The sequence below is a fragment of the Pseudocercospora fijiensis genome, assembly GCF_000340215.1.
Source record: "Pseudocercospora fijiensis CIRAD86 unplaced genomic scaffold MYCFIscaffold_8, whole genome shotgun sequence".
NCBI lineage: Eukaryota > Fungi > Ascomycota > Dothideomycetes > Mycosphaerellales > Mycosphaerellaceae > Pseudocercospora > Pseudocercospora fijiensis.
The window spans coordinates 725,044-742,670 of record NW_006921539.1 but is presented as its reverse complement, the minus strand read 5'-3'; the positions used below and the strand labels follow the sequence as shown (position 1 = coordinate 742,670).

General features: G+C 49.7%; 4 protein-coding genes across 4 annotated transcripts; 1 reads left to right on the top strand and 3 right to left on the bottom strand.

Annotated features, from left to right (window-relative positions):
- Window positions 1-4,927: 4,927 nt before the first annotated feature.
- MYCFIDRAFT_212146 (glycoside hydrolase family 17 protein) lies at window positions 4,928-6,736 on the bottom strand. Its single transcript, XM_007931753.1, has one exon. The coding sequence runs from the start codon at window positions 6,655-6,657 to the stop codon at window positions 5,332-5,334; it is 1,326 nt and encodes a 441-aa protein (XP_007929944.1). The 5' UTR covers window positions 6,658-6,736; the 3' UTR covers window positions 4,928-5,331.
- A 1,564-nt stretch (window positions 6,737-8,300) lies between these two features.
- Window positions 8,301-8,951, top strand: MYCFIDRAFT_79731 (uncharacterized protein; the record flags this gene model as incomplete). Its single annotated transcript, XM_007931752.1, has 1 exon — window positions 8,301-8,951. The coding sequence occupies one exon, from the start codon at window positions 8,301-8,303 to the stop codon at window positions 8,949-8,951; it is 651 nt and encodes a 216-aa protein (XP_007929943.1).
- Window positions 8,952-9,147: 196 nt separating this feature from the next.
- Window positions 9,148-12,603, bottom strand: MYCFIDRAFT_190171 (glycosyltransferase family 2 protein; the record flags this gene model as incomplete). Its single annotated transcript, XM_007931751.1, has 2 exons — window positions 9,148-12,118; window positions 12,479-12,603. 2 exons carry the CDS (start codon window positions 12,601-12,603, stop codon window positions 9,148-9,150), a joined length of 3,096 nt encoding a protein of 1,031 aa, XP_007929942.1.
- Window positions 12,604-13,065: 462 nt separating this feature from the next.
- Window positions 13,066-16,233, bottom strand: MYCFIDRAFT_216342 (uncharacterized protein; the record flags this gene model as incomplete). Its single annotated transcript, XM_007931750.1, has 1 exon — window positions 13,066-16,233. The coding sequence occupies one exon, from the start codon at window positions 16,231-16,233 to the stop codon at window positions 13,372-13,374; it is 2,862 nt and encodes a 953-aa protein (XP_007929941.1). The 3' UTR covers window positions 13,066-13,371.
- Window positions 16,234-17,627: the final 1,394 nt, after the last annotated feature.

Sequence of the window (17,627 nt, the reverse complement as noted above, 5' to 3'; positions counted from 1 at the left end):
GTATCAACTAATAGTATTAAGGCTAATCCTAATCGAATTAAGACTATTACTAAATAGCTAACACCTACTAGCATTAAAGAGCTTTAATTATTCCTAGGTTTTGCTAACTTCTACCGTCGATTTATCGAAGGTTACTCGCGGCACGTAATGCTACTAACGGAACTCACTAAAACTAAGGCCAACCTAACTAGAGAGTTCAAATAGACTAATAGAGCACAAGCCGCTTTTAACGGTTTAAAGAAGCGATTCACTAAAGTCCCTCTATTATACTATTTTGTACTAAATAAGCAGATCCGGATTGAGACTAACGCTTTACAGTTCGCTATATTAGCTATAATATCCTAGCAGTTAGACAGTAACCACTACTAGCACCTAATTGCCTTCTTCTCGAGGAAGATAATTAATACTAAGCGTCGCTACGAGACCTACGAGTAAGAGCTCTTAGCTATTGTTAAAGCCTTTAAGCACTAGCGCTATTATCTCGATAGTGCCTAGTATACCATTTAGGTCTATACGGACTATAACAACCTCCGTGGAATTACGAAGGTTACTAGGGTTATAGGTCGACAGGCTAGATAGGCCGTCTACCTCGCTAGGTTTAATTTTAATATATTACATCGGCTAGGCGTAAGCAACCCTACTAATAGCCTATCGAGGCGACCTAATTACGATAGCGGGACTTAGCAATCTATTAATTCATTGTTTCTAACCCTGCAGTATAAGATTGCTATAGCTCGTATTATTAATAAGTACGCGCAGGATAAGCGGCTTACCGGACTCCGCGACGGCTTGAAGTATGTTAATGCTCTTACTATATTAATAGTACGTATTAAGGCAAGAGCTAAGGACACAGATAGGAGAAGTTATAATAACTCCCTAGTCGATATCGCTATATACAGTAATAGCGATTAAAGCACTAATGCAGTTAATCCGGCTGCTAGTGCTATTAGATATATACAATGCGTACCTCGTTTAATAGCGAGGGTGCTATTAAATGACCTTGCAAATAGGGATAGTTAATCGTTTATAGATAAGCTGTTATAGGCTTAGTAGAGGGACGCCTTTGCTACTAAACGTATAGACAAGCTTATAAGTAGGCGAAAGACTCGATCTAGTAAGAGTAATTGGTCGATCGACGACAAAGGTTACTTAAGGTTTAAGGGCAGATACTATATCCCCGCTGAACAATCGATTAGACAAGAACTTCTTAAGCGACACTATAATAGTAAGCTTGCCGGTTACTATAGTATAGAGAGGTCGCACGAGCTACTATCGCGTATATACTACTAGCTAAATAGTAAGCGGGATATAAAGGACTACGTAAACACGTATGCCGTATATCAACGTATTAAGGCACTAAAGCATTAGCCTTTTAGCGAGTTGTCCTTATTGCTAATCCCTTATAAGCTATTTGTAGAGCTTATAATAGATTTTATTATAGGTCTTCCCCCTACTAAGCGAAGAGGAAGCAAAGACATCTTTAACGCTATCCTAGTCGTTGTAGACCGGTTTACTAAGGGCGCTCGATATATCCCGGCGCGGAAAGATTGGACTGCTATTAATATAGCAGAAGCGCTATAGAACAATATCTTCTATACCTATTAGGGGACCCCTAAAGGGATAGTCTCCGACCGAGGCTCGACATTTATATCTTATTATTAGAGTAAAATTTGCCTATAGCTAAGACTCAAGCATCGCCTATCTATAGTATTCTATCTATAAACAGATAGTTAGACCGAAAGGCAGAATGCTACGCTATAGCAGTACCTGCGCAGCTACATTAATAAGAACCCTAATAACTAGGTCAATCTCCTACAACTAGCCGAATTCGTATACAACAATAGTATCTACTCATCTACTAAGGTATTATCTTATTTCGCTATAATGGGAAGCAACCCTACGCTGCTACAAGACCCCCTATCGCTCGAGGCCGAGCGTAAGGAAAGGGAAGCGCGTTAAGTACCCGAAACACTAGCGGCTATTAAGAGGGTTTAAAAGATGCGAGAAATCTATACTAAGATAGCCGAGAAGTTAATAAAGGCTTAAGAGTACTAAAAGACCTACTATAACAAACACTACCTTCTAATAACCTTTAAGCAAGGCGACATAGTTATACTTAGTATAAAGAACCTCCGCATCCGCAAATACCTATTACCCGATAGTAAAACAAGGCCTAAGCTCGCACTAAGATACATTAGCCTATTCCGCATCCGAGAACCGAAGGGCATACAGGCCTACTAGTTATAGCTTCTACCCTATTACACTATCTATAACACCTTCTATATATCCCTCCTTAAGCTATACTATTAACGTAAAGGCGACGAAGCACCTGCTAAGTTAGAAGAAGTCTTAGCTAATAGTGAAGAACTGTAGTCTATAGAACGTATCCTATAGTACCGGACTAGGAAAGGTAAGAAGGAGTACCTATTAAGATAGTAAGGCTATTTACCTGAATAGGACTCGTAGAAAGCTAAAGCCTCTTTTAAAGATATAACTGAGTTGTTAGACGAGTATTAGACTAGTATAAAGAACAAGAAGAAGGCCAAAAGCTCGTAATGTTACTAAGGCTTGGGATTAATAGTACCCCCGGGATGCTATTAGCTAACTAATTAGAGGCCGACAAACTAGGACAATAAGACTACACTACTATAGTAAACGCGCACTAAGCATCAACAAACGCGCTATAACTATCAACTAATCGCCTGCTCTTTCAAGGATTCTACCTCTTCCCTAATGCGCCCTATAGGTCCCCCTTTTATTCTTTATTCGATCGAGGCCTCGAGACCTAAGCGTTCGACAAGGGCGACGTACGCGCGCGTGCGAATAACGGTAATAAAGGTAATAGTGTCGCGCTACGAGCTAGTAGTACGCCGGCGGCTAGCGCGGCTATATTAGTAACGGTATTATAGAGTATATTATTAGTCGAAGAAGGAAATCGAAAGCAAGGTAAAGTTGGCGCTAAGACGACTAGCGCTGCTATTGTCAACATTACTTGCTGTTGTCGCTACGCCTATAGATATAACCTTACCTGCACTACGAGCCTAAGGCACCTTTAATTAAACTTTGATTAAAGCTTTAAGCCTATTAAAGGTTTGATTAAAACTTTAAGGCCGAGTCAAAACTTTAAGCCGCTTAAAAGGTTAAGTAGACTAATAGACTAACTAACTAAGGGCAAAACTATAGAGCTAAGCTAGCCGGGGTCGATCTTACGGACAATAGATTACTCCTCGATCTATCTAACCCTTTAAGCGAGGCGAACCTCTACTACTATACTTATAATAGCCTTTACCTATAGAAACTAGAAGAACTGAGTTTTTTGAAAAGATATAATTGGTTGATACTTAAAGGCTACCAAACCTAACCAATTTAGGCTAGTGAAACTACGACAGTAAATAATAGCCCTCGTAATAATAAGAACAACCCTCGGAAGCGGACAAACCCTCGGAGCGGACATTTCTAGGTCTATTAGAGTAGACGCAAAGAACTCGTACAACATTACTTAGAACGGAGGCAGTGCTGCAATACCTCGTACGTCTACCTATTATAGTAGGGAAGACGCGCTCGTATTATAATTAGTCGATAGTCCTTAATTCTTGTAGCTTTATATCCCTTCACTTCATTATATATAAGGATAGCGCAGTTAGAGTTGGACGTTGTATTGGAAAGTAAGGTTTAACATAGTTATATAATTAGGTAGTTAAGTGTTTAATTTAGCGCGAGCTAAGCAGTCTATTAGATTTGCTAAGTTAGCATCAATGGAGGTCGAAATTGACAGGCTACGAGGGCGCGGCCTTTAGAAGGGAAGCGTATATTAGGGCTAAAGAGGCTATATGTAATTAGCATGTAACTAGGCCGAGTAAAGCTAGGGTCTCGATGCCTTAGGCAGGGCTTAGCGCTTAGCGTTAGGCTAACTCTCCTGCCTTCCTCCCTCTCCTTCTAGATCCTTATCGAATACTACTCGTACCTACTACTACCCTATCTACCTGCTAATATACCCTTCTTACATATATCTCTTTAAAATACCGACTCCCTCCCTATTTATATAAGCAGATTAACTAATATATAATCTATATATAACAAAAGCAACCTCGCCTACGAACTCCCCTATACTAATACTATCCTACTAAGAAAAAAAATTCCTACTAGAAAACTTACAAAATCCCCCTTCTTTTAATAAAATCTTATATAAATATACTTACCTAACTATCTCTCTCTTCTCTATATCTCCTATCCTCTTATTACTCTCCCGTTATCGCTCCTCGCTTCCTAGTAGCTACTCGGTATAGGAGGAATAGGAGTAGGAGTCGGAATATAATTAAAGTACTACTACTAGAAAACTAAAAAACTTATAGCGTACTATAAATAAACGTTTTAAGAAACGATACTTTTTTTCTAATTCCTATAGAAGAAAAACAAGAAGAAAGAAGAAATATATACTTAAATTAAAGTATTAGTAGAAGGAATAGAAATAGATACTAATAGAAGATATAATAAAGAGAAGATTAGTATAACTAGAAGTTTTTTACTTTATTAAAAGTTAAAACGTAAAAGAGGGAGATAGGACTATACTACCTATAAATTTAGGACGTTTATACAATAATAAAGAAGAGATTTCGAAGGTAGGTATTTTTTAAGATCTTTTAGCCTAGTAAAGAATTTAGAAATAGTAGAGGAGGTTAGGTTAGACCTAGGGAGGTAATATTCGAAGTTAGGATTTCTTCTTTAGCGAGGAGATATATTTTTTTTAGTATAGGAAAGGATTTCCTAAAGTTAGAGGAGGTTAGGTTAAGGGTAAGATACAAGGTAGGAGGTAAAAAGAAGGAAAGGTAAGGGAAAGGATTTAAAGCCGGGGAATACAGATTACAGGAATCGCATCGAGTTTCTTAGGAAGGTTCCTTTTCGATAAGGAGTTGTAAAACGACAATGTGAAGGAGACAAGCAGTAGTAGAGTACCAACAGATAAAAGAAAAACATCTCAACCTTCACTTCATGTTGTGGTGGAAAAGCATACCTTGACAGAAAGGGTACCTATCTGTATGGATCAGTTTATATACAGCCCGAAAGGTAAGGTACAACCAATCCATCACATCCAAAAACTTCAGATACCCCCTAGCAGCAGCAGCAGCAAAATCCTCATTAGCAGCAGATAACCCCCTCTTCGTCCTCGCCGACAAGCTGAAACCACCTTTGCTTCGTGCGTTTCGGCAAAAAGATGTTCGAAAAATTTTAATGATGATCTCTCGTCGCTCGTCGTTAATAGACATTAAAATTCCGGTCTCTTTGATACGGCGCAGCACACACAGAGTTTTCTTCTCGTCTCTTGTCCGTATTCTAGGAGAAGAGAGAGGAGCATCCAAAGTGTTGCTCGACACCGTACTGGCCAGGTGACTTCCACTTGTCGTTTTGGAACGAGAAGATGGCAGACCTGGCACCAGCCTTGGCGACGATGGAGTCAATGGCGGCCTTTTGCTCAGCGACACCGGGGATAGCCTTGCCGTTTGGTTGACCACCTGATGGCCATCCGGTCTCGAGGTTGTAGACTGGCTTGTTACCGCCACAGGCCTTCGCAAGGTCAGCCATTTGGCTTGCGACGAAATCTCCGGCTTGCGAAGCGGAATGTTCTCCGTTGAAGAATGGGTGGATGTTGGCGCCGACGACGTCCACGGCTGGGCAAAGAGTGCCAGCGTTGGCCTGGATGATGTTGACTGGTTCGGTGGTGGTGACAGGACCGCCGTAGCCAGCAGCCTTCAGAGCGCTCTTGGCTTCACCAAGGAAGCCAGCGAGGGCAGGTGCAGAGATAGCGCCCTGAAATATAGCTTCATTGCCTGCAACAACCATCTCCACGATGCCCCAATTGCCTTGCTTGCCCCAGTTGGCGATCTCGTTGAGTTGTTCGTGAGCCTTGCCTAGACCAGAAGAATCAATGAAGATGCCGGCAAGGAGCTTCATTCCGTGCTGCTTGCAAGCATTTCCAACATTAATCAAGCCGGAGCAGTCAGTGGCGTAGATGCGAACAGTGGTGAAACCCTTCTGCTTGATCGACCCAACATCCTGGTTGACCTCATCCGCCGATTTGCAACCACCACCCTCAGAATATGGAGTGTAAGTCATTGCCCATTGGTTCCCATTTGGCGTGATGGTTCCAACACCATACGCAGAATCATCCTTACCGTCGTGGTTCACATCACCTCCTGATGATCCACTGTAGCCTTGAGGTCCATGTGGTTGAGGGGCCTGAGGGGCCTGAGGGGCCTGAGGAGCCTGAGGCGCCTGAGGAGACACTGGAGACTTGGGCGTCTCAGGCGCAGCCGGTGTGGTTGGTTTTGGGGTCTCCCTGGTGGTGGAGGTCGTGACAGGTATCGAAGGCACACTTGCAGTGGAAGATGTTGCGGTTGTAGTGTTTGGGGCAACAGTAGGCCCTGGTCCGAGAACTGGTGGGCCGTACCAGACAGTCGTGTAGGTAGTGCATTCGCACGAGGTGGCATCGGGTGCTGCTGAGGCCACGGGAATTGGGGTAACATATTGCACCGGAGCACCATAAGGCTCTGGTGCTTGCTCGACACCTTTCTTGTGAAGGGCTGCGTGGTTGTGGCGCGCGCCGTGAGCACTGGCTGAAACGGCCAACCCGAGGAGTGCCGCTGCCGTGTAATATACCATGATGGCGATGTGGTCGAAAGCCGCTGAATGAGTGAAGCGGACGATCGTGTACAGCGAATGACTTGGGGGGTGTGTTGGTAGAGAGCGACGGCAGTGACAGCGAGAACATCGCGCGCGCGCAGGGAGGGCCTCACCTACCTATATTGGACAGCGTATTACGGCCCCTACACAACCGCGGGCAGCGGGTGTTGTTCGACACCAACAGGCCTTGGGGTTGTGGTGATAGTTTAATGAAGTTGGCTCAAGCGGCCATTAGGCTTTTTCTTCTCCATGTCTCTTGGCGGTTTAACGTGGTGCGGGAAGGACGGGTATGCATGAGGTAATCTAGCATCCATCCACTATTGGACAGACCAACCGGCCCAGGAAAGATCCCAGATCGCATTCGGACAATTTCACGGTCTTGGCCGCCTTCGTCGTTGATGGCGGGAGGCCAGCAGCAAATTGCGCCGATCGACACATGTTCGGCTAGAGTCTTGAAGAGGGGCCTTTTGCTGCTAAGTTGCTGGGCGCAAATGTGTGCGATAATAACAGTAGGGCGGCTGCGACAGAGAGGCCAAGTGTATCAAATGAAAGCGAGAGCCTTCACCACGATCCTGTATAAACGTAATGAAACGAACGAGGTCTCGACTGGTCGTGAGGTGTTCCGAACCAGGATGGTGACAACCTGGGAAGTGCGTGTCAAGAATAGTTAGACATGAAGTTAAGATGCCGAACCTGTCCCAAAGCTGGACTGTTATGGCACTCTGCTCTGCCATCCATATGTGTTGTCGATAAATACTTCATGCCAGCTGAGATCGCGCTTGTGTTGGTTGGTTTGCTTATATGTATCGTCTTGAGGTCGCCAATGTGTCTCAGTAGGTGCTCGAACAGGCTCGGATTTGACGTCCCAGCTCAATGGCAGTAACTCTGACTGCAAGACATGCGTTGAACGGGACGAATCTCAGGACAGCTCGCATGCAGGAAGCCATTCATTGATCGGGACACTCCTGCCTTCTCATGGCTGGTCTTCGTCTCCGTATAAGGAGGACATACGCTACACGCTTCTGAAAGCCTAGGCTCGCTGCTATGTTGAGACACATCCTGATCTGGCACGACGGTCATGTGGACTTCCCATGGACGTGTAAGAATGGCAGCTCAATACCATCGTGGCAACATTCGTGACCAGATGCTGTAGAGGTTGGGCTCTTGCATGCGGTAATCGGCGTCCCGGGCTGCCTCCAGGCTCCTGTTACGTCCTAAGCGTCCACGACTCCATTCCCGGCTCGTCCAATGGGTGAAAGGTCATGTCGGAGGGTAGGATCGCAGGCCGCGACAGCTCTTGCCTGCATCTGCACATGAGCGAAGTGCCGTGAGCGTGAGAAGCGTGGTATCAAGTAGCAGGGATATATGAAGGACGGAGAGGGAGGGGAAGGTGAGTGGTGAGTGGTGAGTTGAAACGTGGTATGGAAATGCAGCTTTGGCTGTGGCTGCTGACACTTGGTGGGGCGCGCTTTCACTCTCACAACACCCTCAGGGCGATACGCGCAACACCACACAGGAGCGTGCATATGAGGATGATGCCGACGCCGACGTATTAAAGAATCAGACCGCATCCCAGGAAAGTCCATGGCGTGGCCGGCCCTACAGTCTCGATCCACAGAAGGATGTTATTCCAATACACCTACCTAACCAGAAGCGCCATACGCCTAGTTCGCTTCCATCCTCTCAGCACGCCTTCAGACATCCACTTGACACTGGAGCATCAAGAGAACTTCTCAAGCAGCGAGGCACAATACACGGTGCTATCATGCCCTCACTCTGATGGAGAAAGCAAGAGCTTGACCTTACATGGGCGCACACGTATGGTACCTGCGCCGGTATGGGACGCATTGAGTGCTATACAGAAGCACGGCGATACGCAAGACCAAGACCGATACTGGGTGAATGCCGTTTGTGTGAATCCGCGCGATGAGGACGAGAAGCAGTACCATGTGTCTCAGATGGAGCAGATCTATGCCTCTGCACAAAAGGTGCTGGCGTGGTCTGGACAAGAGGATGGGCATATCGAAAACGCTGGCAGGAAAGCAGATCCCAAGCGAATGGACGATATCAAGCTAGACGAAAAGGATAGAGATGCCGTGCGACAGCTCTTGCAGAGGAAGTTCTCGCAACAAGACCTGGCACTCGTGAGGCATGCGAAACATGTCGAGCTTATGTGTGGCAAATACCGATGTGATATGGGGTTGGTAGACCACAATTTGCAAGCCAATACTCCCTCAAACAATTCTCGGCGGAGTAGTCAAGCTGCGTTGTGATAGAGCGTCTTCACTGTCCTTGAAGGCAGAATCTTGACTTTGCTGGCGTGAAAAGGGTATCATACAAAAAACTATCTAAGACACCACATAACTCGTGCAAGTTCTAGTGATGCATGCATGCTGTACATGTCCACCATTCATTCCCGTCTCCAACCCCCAAAACGCCATGAATTTCCAAGCTGGATGCTACATTCAATCATCGTCCAAGTGTACTCCCAATACTACTCGGCGTCCAAGAACTAACCTTACTACTAACCCAACTTCCCGAACTACTCATCCAACCGGGCATACTCAACCTACTACTCCAAACCCCAACACTCCTACCCCCGAACTTGCTACTCCCACCCGTAGAGCTGCTACCCTTCGAACTCCGACTCTTCCACTTCAACTTCCCATTCGCAATCGAATGGATAACATTGATGACCAGGAAAGCCGAAGATCCACAAGCTCGGAAGAGAGCCAAACAAGCGACACTCCACAGGATGAATTTGAGGTAGTAGTTCTGTCCGACGTCGGTATTCCCATAAATCTCACTGACACCCATAGCGAGAATGGCGTTACAGGTCATCCAAACGATGACGACGTAAGTTCTCACACCACGGTAGTAATCTTCCTGCAACTGAGATTCCGAAATCCCGGGTTTAGGGACTTCGACACGATCACGGAGATTGCGGAGAGCTTCGTCGTATCCTGAATCGATGTCGAGTTGTTCGGAAGGCATGTCTAACTCGACAGTGCCATTTTTGTTGGTAGTGGCGACTCCGAGGTCTTTTTTGATGACGTTGTCGCCTTTGGTTCCCCATGTGACGTCGTGGGCGTTGCAGAAAGCGAAGACTTGGAGAGTACAGATGTATGAGGGAAGCAGGGCGAAGTATTGAGCCGAAGAGGTGAACATGTGCCATGGATCGAGGTACATGAAGCTCATGAGGAAGTAGAGGCCGACAGTGGACAAGGTGGATACGATGAGGTTTGTGAAGACGTTGTTACCGAAATTCACGTCTGCCCTGTCGGAGAGTTGGCGGGCGACGATGTAGATTGCTGCGAAGGTGTTGTAGACCATGATTACCGAGAAGACGATGAGGGAGGCTAAGAACATTTTCTTCGCGCCTTGCGGTCGGTTGCCCATGGAGAGAATGAATTGGACCATGATCGTGATGACGCAGGTGTAGCGGAGGATGATGAAGATGAAGTTGCCGATGCCGTGGCCGAAGGGATCGACTTTCTTGTCGGCAAGTGAGCCGGCGATGAAGTAGAAGGTCAGGTAGAAGTTGCCGAGCGAGAAGAAGGTGAAGAGTAGCTGCACGAATTGGTAGACAAACTCCACGTGGAGGAGTATCTTTCGAGCGATGGTGTGGTCGGTCTTCCAGACTTGCTTGAAGTGCAGAAGCGAGTAGACAGCGGCGAAGAATGCACCATTCAGCCATCTTCGACGTTGTGAGATGAACTCGGGTACTGCGTCTGGCACATCTGTTTCTCCAGTGGCTTGACGGACGTACTTCAAGACCCATCGATCGCTTCGCTTGGCTACCAGCTCCCAACAGAGGATACGGTCCTCTGCCAGATACATGTTGGCGGTAAAGACATCTGCATCTTGGCCATGAAGGGTCTCGCCTTTGAAGTACTGACTAAGCGGGCCATGACCAGTCTCGTCGTTTTGCAGTGCATGATACCGGTAGGCTGATAGTGCACCAGGCAACACGGTGATGTAGCCAAAGACGGATTCGAGCGGCTTGTCCAGGATGTTCGACATTTTGTACTCAAAATTCTGAGATGCGACAAGTGGGTTTAAGAGTCCACTCCAGGCCTTGCCCTTTGCGGCCTTGATTTCTCCAGCTGCACCTGCAACGTTCGAGTCTCGATCGAAAGCCTTCCACAAATGGTAAAGTGAATCGTCACCCGGCTTGGTTCCAACGTCAAGCAGAATGCAGACGTTCGGATTCAGAGCTCTGCCGAAAGCATTGAAGAACCAACGGTGACTGTTCAGCTTCTTCGCGTTCTTTTCCTTCATGCAGAAGATGACCTGACAAGGCACGATACCCTTCTCTGCACCCTTGAATTTGAGATCTGCATCAAGAGAGACTTGTGTCGTATATTCGTATACGTGTGCGGTGACTTCTCTCTGATTGACCAAGTTCTTGGCAATTCCAGATTGATAGCATCCCATCGCTGCGAGAGCGTCAAGCGTCCGCGGATGCACCTTTCCTCGACCATCAGCAATGATGCAGACGACAATCTTCTGCCAACCGTCTTTGCCCCAGGTTCTCGATTTGGCACGGCTGCAGAAATGTGACAGGTTGCGCATAACTCCGTGCATCGTTCGAGTGAAGTCGATTTCGTTCTCGTTGTACATGGTGACGCAGATGAAGAGCTCAGTCTCGCGATGAGTGAAACCAATATTCTGTCGCAATTTGTACCCTCTGTCCACAAAGTCGTCTGGATCGCAAGTGACAGCTGTGTAGCGCATGTGGGTGAACTCGACATCATCTCTTCTCGGTAGGAATGAGTAGAGAATGGTCGGGATCTTGCACTCCAGAATTAGCTCGCCGTTGATGAGCTTAACTTCCTTCTTGGTCATCTGTGCTTGTCGTGCGCCTCGTCGCTCTTGCTTGCCTGCTGGAGCCGGACCGTACAGGTCAGGATCATGCTCCTTGTCGTACATGTCATCGCTATCACCGCTTAATGTCGACCCTGACTGGAACGTGTCTCGGGATACTGGCCGTGGTCTCTGCGGATCCGTATCATGTATACTAGGAGCGAAGACGTCGTCGTTGCCATCCTCAATGGGAATAGATGTCAACTCAGGCTCTTTACCTTCCGTGTTGATAGATGGTGGTCGACCACCTGCAAAGAGAGGTGCAGGTGGCAACGGTCTCTTTGGCGAGCCTCCATACTGTGAGGAAGGCGTACCGGGTCTCGGTATGCCATTGATGTCGGCTGGCTCGTACGGGATGTTCGTGGCTGGTGGACGTGCGTAATCTCTGCTGCCTCTTGGCGTGAAAGTCTTAGATGGGCTTCCAGACTGTCTTGATACCGGTCGATACGGATCGAAGTCAGAGGGTGGCGGTGGCATGCCTGGGACATTGTCCAGAACAGATGCCTCTCTTGAAAGAGGCCGAGTGGGAGAATGTAAATGCGGGTGGTATGATCGCTGCGAAGGACTCGCCGGCCTGTGGTAAGGATTGTATGAGCCAAGGTCTTCTTCCTCAGGCAGAGACTCCTGTTGTGCAGCATCGTTTCGACTCTTGAATCGCACTTTGTTCAGTTTGTAGCGGGGAGCGGTGGGACGGGGAGCGCTTGACTGGGACAAGTCGCTTTGAACGTCGCGCAGCAGGGAATTGAGCTCTTCTGAGTCGGGTTCTTGAGCCTGGCTCGCAAAAGGTGACGGAGGAGGGTATGAGGGTGGTGCTGGTGGAACATTGGGATGACCGGGCTGGTGCTGTCTGTTCAATCTCTCTTGTGCGCGCAGGAAAAGCTCATGGGGAGATCGTTTGGGCTCGGGTGGTGGTCTCGCAGACGGTGATACTGACGCTCGGTATGGGTTGTTGTCATCTGTATTAGTTAAGAGTCGCATGGTGGCAGCATGATTTGGAGTGGAGTTTGGCGTATCATCGTCATAGCCTGGAGGCGGTCCATAGCCGTTCGGAGCAGCCATGTCGCTGTCGCAGCGATCGGAATGCAAGCTCGAGGAATGCGTCGTTATGTGCGTCGTGTTTCTGTCGTTCTAAGCAATCATTGTTCCCGCGAACAAATATCGACAGGGTCTTGCAATGTCAGAAATAATGTATGCGAGGTGCAGATGTCGAGCATGATGAAAGCGTCGGCGTTCGAAATAACCATGTCGGAGATGACGCCAAACAGCGACATAGCAACGAGCGGCGTCAGCCTAGCAACCACACACGCCAAGCCTTTCCGCAGCACTGATGAGCACTGAGACGCAATTTTGAAACGTCCGAGTTCCACGGCATCCTCAGCGCAACAACGATTGATCTTGTCAGTAAATGCGGCGTTCTCGTCAGTTTGCTGAGGCGGACGTACCAAGACTTTTCATCCGAAGATACTGAGATCCAGAGCAACTTCAACGGATTTGCGAAAAGGGATCGGCTTTCGCGATTTTGCTTCATTTTTCATTCGCGCTTGACTATGCTACTCAAGAAAAGTCATGCTTGCTAGTCGTCTTCTGATAACAGTACAGGTTTACGGCTCGCCTGATCTAATGTACGGCGAGCCCGAGGTCGTGATCATCATGATCAGGTCCATCATAAAGAGGAGTGGAAAAAGGGTTCCCCTGCCTTCCCAAGCCGCGTCTCCCTGGCGGCAGTCATCAAATAACTTTCTGGTTGGAGCCGTAAAAAGTGTAGAACACCCTGCGCCGCGCTAGAACGTGTTGTGAACCAACATTGAACACTCAAAGAAGTGGGGATCAAGCTGCAGTGGATGGTGGCACGTTCTCGACCTGCGGTGCTTCTTCCATCTTGACGTCTTCCTCGACAGCATTGCCTTCGGCAGCGCGCACCTCACTGGAAGATGACGGTTGGAGTGGGGCCACGATTGGGCCCGACGCGGTCGAAGCAGGGCTACTATCGCGCTCGACTTTTGGTCCATCATCCTTCTTCTTTCGACGAGTGTAGTCACTCAAGCTCATCTTTTTCCGCGCTGGACTTGGTGTCACGGCTGCAGTGACCGATGGCGAGAACAACTGTCCAGGACCCACGCCAGCAGGCGATTGCGAGATGGATGCCGTGTTTGGTGAGCCAGCAGATCCCGGCATTGGTGGGAGGGCGAAAGGATTGGTCGGTGGTGGTGGCATCTGTAGGCGCATACCCATGGGCTTTTGCGTCAACCCGTTGATGGCAGTGTCCGCAGTCGATGGCTTGGAATCCCAAGGTGGTGCAGGACTGGGCTTGTCAGGATGTGAGTCTCGAGTTGAGCCGGGTGAATCGCCTGCTGTGGAGTGTCCTGCCACGGGAGATTCCACCTTGACGTCGCTGGGAGCATCGGCCATCTCAGCATCGTGGTCTGCATTCGAAGCTGTCGAGGCGTCCGTTGCTTTGGATAACGGAGACTTCACGGAAGCTGCTGTTGGATCTGGTGTGCTTTGTTTCGCGCGCTGCAGCTCCGATTGATCTACGTCCATCTTATCAAGTAGGGCAGCTTTGGGCTCAAAAGCCGGACTGGGAGGCACAGATGCCAGCAGGATGCTGTTATTACGTGCGCAACGCTCGAGCAACCGCTTCCGGTGCGACTTGAAAGGTCTTCGAGAAGATGGTGTGGGAGCGCGTTGTGCAGCTTCTTCCTGGTCCAAATCACACTGCGTAGAAGCCTCACGGTAGTCGGGCTTTGGGCGCTTGGTCGCTTTCGCTGCTGGCTTCGCATGCAGTTTGGAGGACTTCGGCTTCCGGCCAACAGGTGCCTTCGCGTTCGATGCTGCGTGCTGCCGTGACGAACCTGCATCAGCAGACTTTGTGCTTGATTTATCAGGGAAGCCCAGCTGCTTCGATGACGTGGCGCTCGGCGTGTTGAGGTTTGAGCCTGCGCTGCTGCGTTTCTTCTTTGCTTGCTTGCCAGCACGCTCTTCCTCTTGACGTCGGAACATTTCCTCTTCTTTCGCCAGCTTCTTCTTTTCTCGTTCGGACAGCTCAGGCAAGGTGGAAGTTCCGTTGGTGGAATAGTGAGTATTTGGCGTCATGTCTCGACTCGCAGAACCTCTGCCCGCAGAGCCAGAAGCCGAAGGGGAGTCCGTCTCATCATCATGGTCAACCCTACGTGCTTCACTCCCCGATCGGCTGTTCACAGTGTTTGTGTTGATTGGCGATATATGCTGCCCAGTTTTCCGCTTCTTCGGCTTTGGTGCTTTTACTGCTTCGGCGGCTCCGTGAGTCCTCTTGTCGAAGCGCGACATCATACAATCACCCTTTGGCAAGGCGCATGCACACGGCCCGCAGTTAGCGAGTGCGGTGGACACCCAGCTAGAGAGATGGTCCATGTCCTCCTCAGAGATCTTGCCCTGGTTTACCATTTCCGGTAGGCCACTGCTAGTGTCCCACCCGACAGCGATCTCATCACCGGGCTCAATCTGTTCCGTGGCCATGAAGCAGAAATGACAATCCACGCCATCAGTGACCAGAATCTGGAGGCGTGCATTGGGCTGGCAGCTGCGTCTCACATACCGCAGCTCTGTGCCCTCGTGGCGCGCATCGATGACAATGGGCAATTTCGGATGGAAGAACACAAAGGGTTCTGGATGTCGCAGTTGTCGCCACCTATTGCCTTCTTCTTGTTGGTAGTCTGCCTTGAAGCCAACATGACCTTTGAGCTCGCCGATGTATGCACCATTGGCAACTGGTTCTTGTACGGTCACCACTCTCCAGGAAGGATGTCGACCGTCATACGCGACATCAGCATCATGCTGGTCTTGAATGTCAATCTGAGCTTTGCCCGGAATTTCATCCAGATGGCCATCCCAACGCATGAGTAATTCTCCCTTGGGCTGACCGTGTCGTGATCGGAACTCTTCGTCCGACGAGTTGAGCCAGTCCGACAAGGCGTTCGTCACGCTGATGGAACTATGTAAGTTGGTATCTGTGACTTCCCAATTATCCTCTTGATAGCATTGCAAGAAGCTTTCCGAATATTGCTCAATGGGAAAGTCGGGTGACAGTGATATACTCCTGCGGTGGGCGGTAGAAGCATTGCGTTTCCGGCTGTGGGTTTTAGTGGTGGTGGTAGTGGTGGTAGAATCGGAATTGCGATGACTTGTCTTTGGTCTTTTCGCAGGTGGAGGTTGATCTCGAGGACTGGCGCTGTTTCGGTCGTGTCTCAGCTTGTCAACAGGCCAGCCATTCGTGTGGGCGACGCCATTCTCTTTAACCTTCTTTTTGTGACTCTTCGGCGGCGCACGCTTGACACCGTTCTGGAGAGGTTCTGTCTGGTCACGCTTTTCGAGTTGTCGTGAATGCGCCCGGTGCAAGTCGATAGATCGGGGCTTGCACTTGACGCAGTAGTGCTCGACATTGGACGGCAGAGAGATCTCGTCATATTCTGGGTAATAGCACGACTGATGCTGCCATCGGTTGCATATATCACATGCGACCGTCCAGCCATCGTCGTCGGCAAAGCCACAAATGCAGTCGATCTGGCCATCGTCGTCCGGGAGGTCATTGTCGTGCGAGGGTGCAGCGAAACGCTGGTGGTGATTCGGCACGGCGTGTAAGGCCGACAGGGAAGCGTGGTGAGAGAGGTCGTGAGCGTTGATAGCCTTGACAGGTAAGGAGGCGTCTGTCATGCTATGCTGTCTGGAGAGGAGTGCTTGGAGGTTATGGGACAAGTGGTGCTCTGAAATGGCGGCGCATGACTGTAGAGCCACGATATCAGCGTCTACGACGCCTGAACACGAGCAGAGACTTTCTGCGCCGCGTCTGAAGGCTGTCGTGCGCGGTCTCGGTCGCTGTGCAGGCGACAAAGAATGCGAGCTCAAGAGGGGTCAGGAGGAGAAGGCGACGGCGACGACGCGCTATCGGCCGAGTTTCCAGGCCTGTCGACTTCGATATGCCTCCGGGGTGTGTGGTAAAACGTGGCGGGCGTTCATGAGAGGGAGTGGTGAGTTTTCGCAATGCAGAGCGACAGGCGTCCAAGCGGGCTGCGCTGAGGGTGGCGTGTGTTGCGGTGTCGGGGTCGCAAGAAATGGGTGTCGGACGAGAGAGGGCGGCGGGGAGAATGCAATGCACTGTGGGTTAGTACTGAGAGAGCGGTGGTGTGGTGGTGGTGTGCAGCAGAAGAGTGATCGCGAACGAGGTGCTGAAGCGTGCAGAGAGCGAAAGTAGAGGCAGAGGCAATGGCCGGCCAAAGCGGCGGGCCCAGCGCCCAATCAGCGGGCTGTTCAAGTTTTGCTTTGGTGCTTTGATTGAGCACTGGCACTGCAGGCGGAAGCGCTTCGCCTTGGCCTTGGCCTTCTCGCGCAGCCACAGCGAGTTGGAGTTCATCAGCTACAGCCTACGGAGTACTGTGCAGGCCAGGCCAGGCCAGGGCGTCGCCGTGCGCATGCTCGATGGCCCATGCCGCCGCCGTGGGAGTTGCATGGCCCGATGCAACACGGTCGAATAATGCACTGCGCTGCGACGCGGCGTTGCACAGACGCTGGAAGGGTGGGAATGGGAGGCATGAGGCATGTCGCCGTCTGCAGCTGTCTCTGCCTCAGCGCGCAACTGCTCCTCTGCACTGCGATAGGCTATCATAGCAGCGACGAAAAGCGACGATCGCATCGGCCTGGGCACAAAGGAAGGCGCACGGCGCCCGCACTGCCGGTGGGAAGTCGCTTCCACGCTTGGCCCCAAATGCGCTAGCCCCAAATCCTCCTCGCTGCTGCAGCCACACATCGCTCGAGACTCGGCCTAGCTGCAGCAGCTGTCGGGATCAAGGTTCACGCTGTTGCATGCCGTGTCGTCGAATCAGCATCCGAGCCAGTCGAGCACGGTCAAAAGCTGCTGGGGATCCTGTTCTTCCCATCTTCCCTCCCATCACCACACACTCACACCACCAACTCTGGCAACGTGCCCCGAATGCCCTGTGCACAACAAGAGCAAGCAGCCTCCCTTCTACCCTATGCACGCGCGTGCATTTATATTCCGCCGCAATGTAGTCCGCCCATCTGGCACCAACACTGACATCACATCCAAGTAG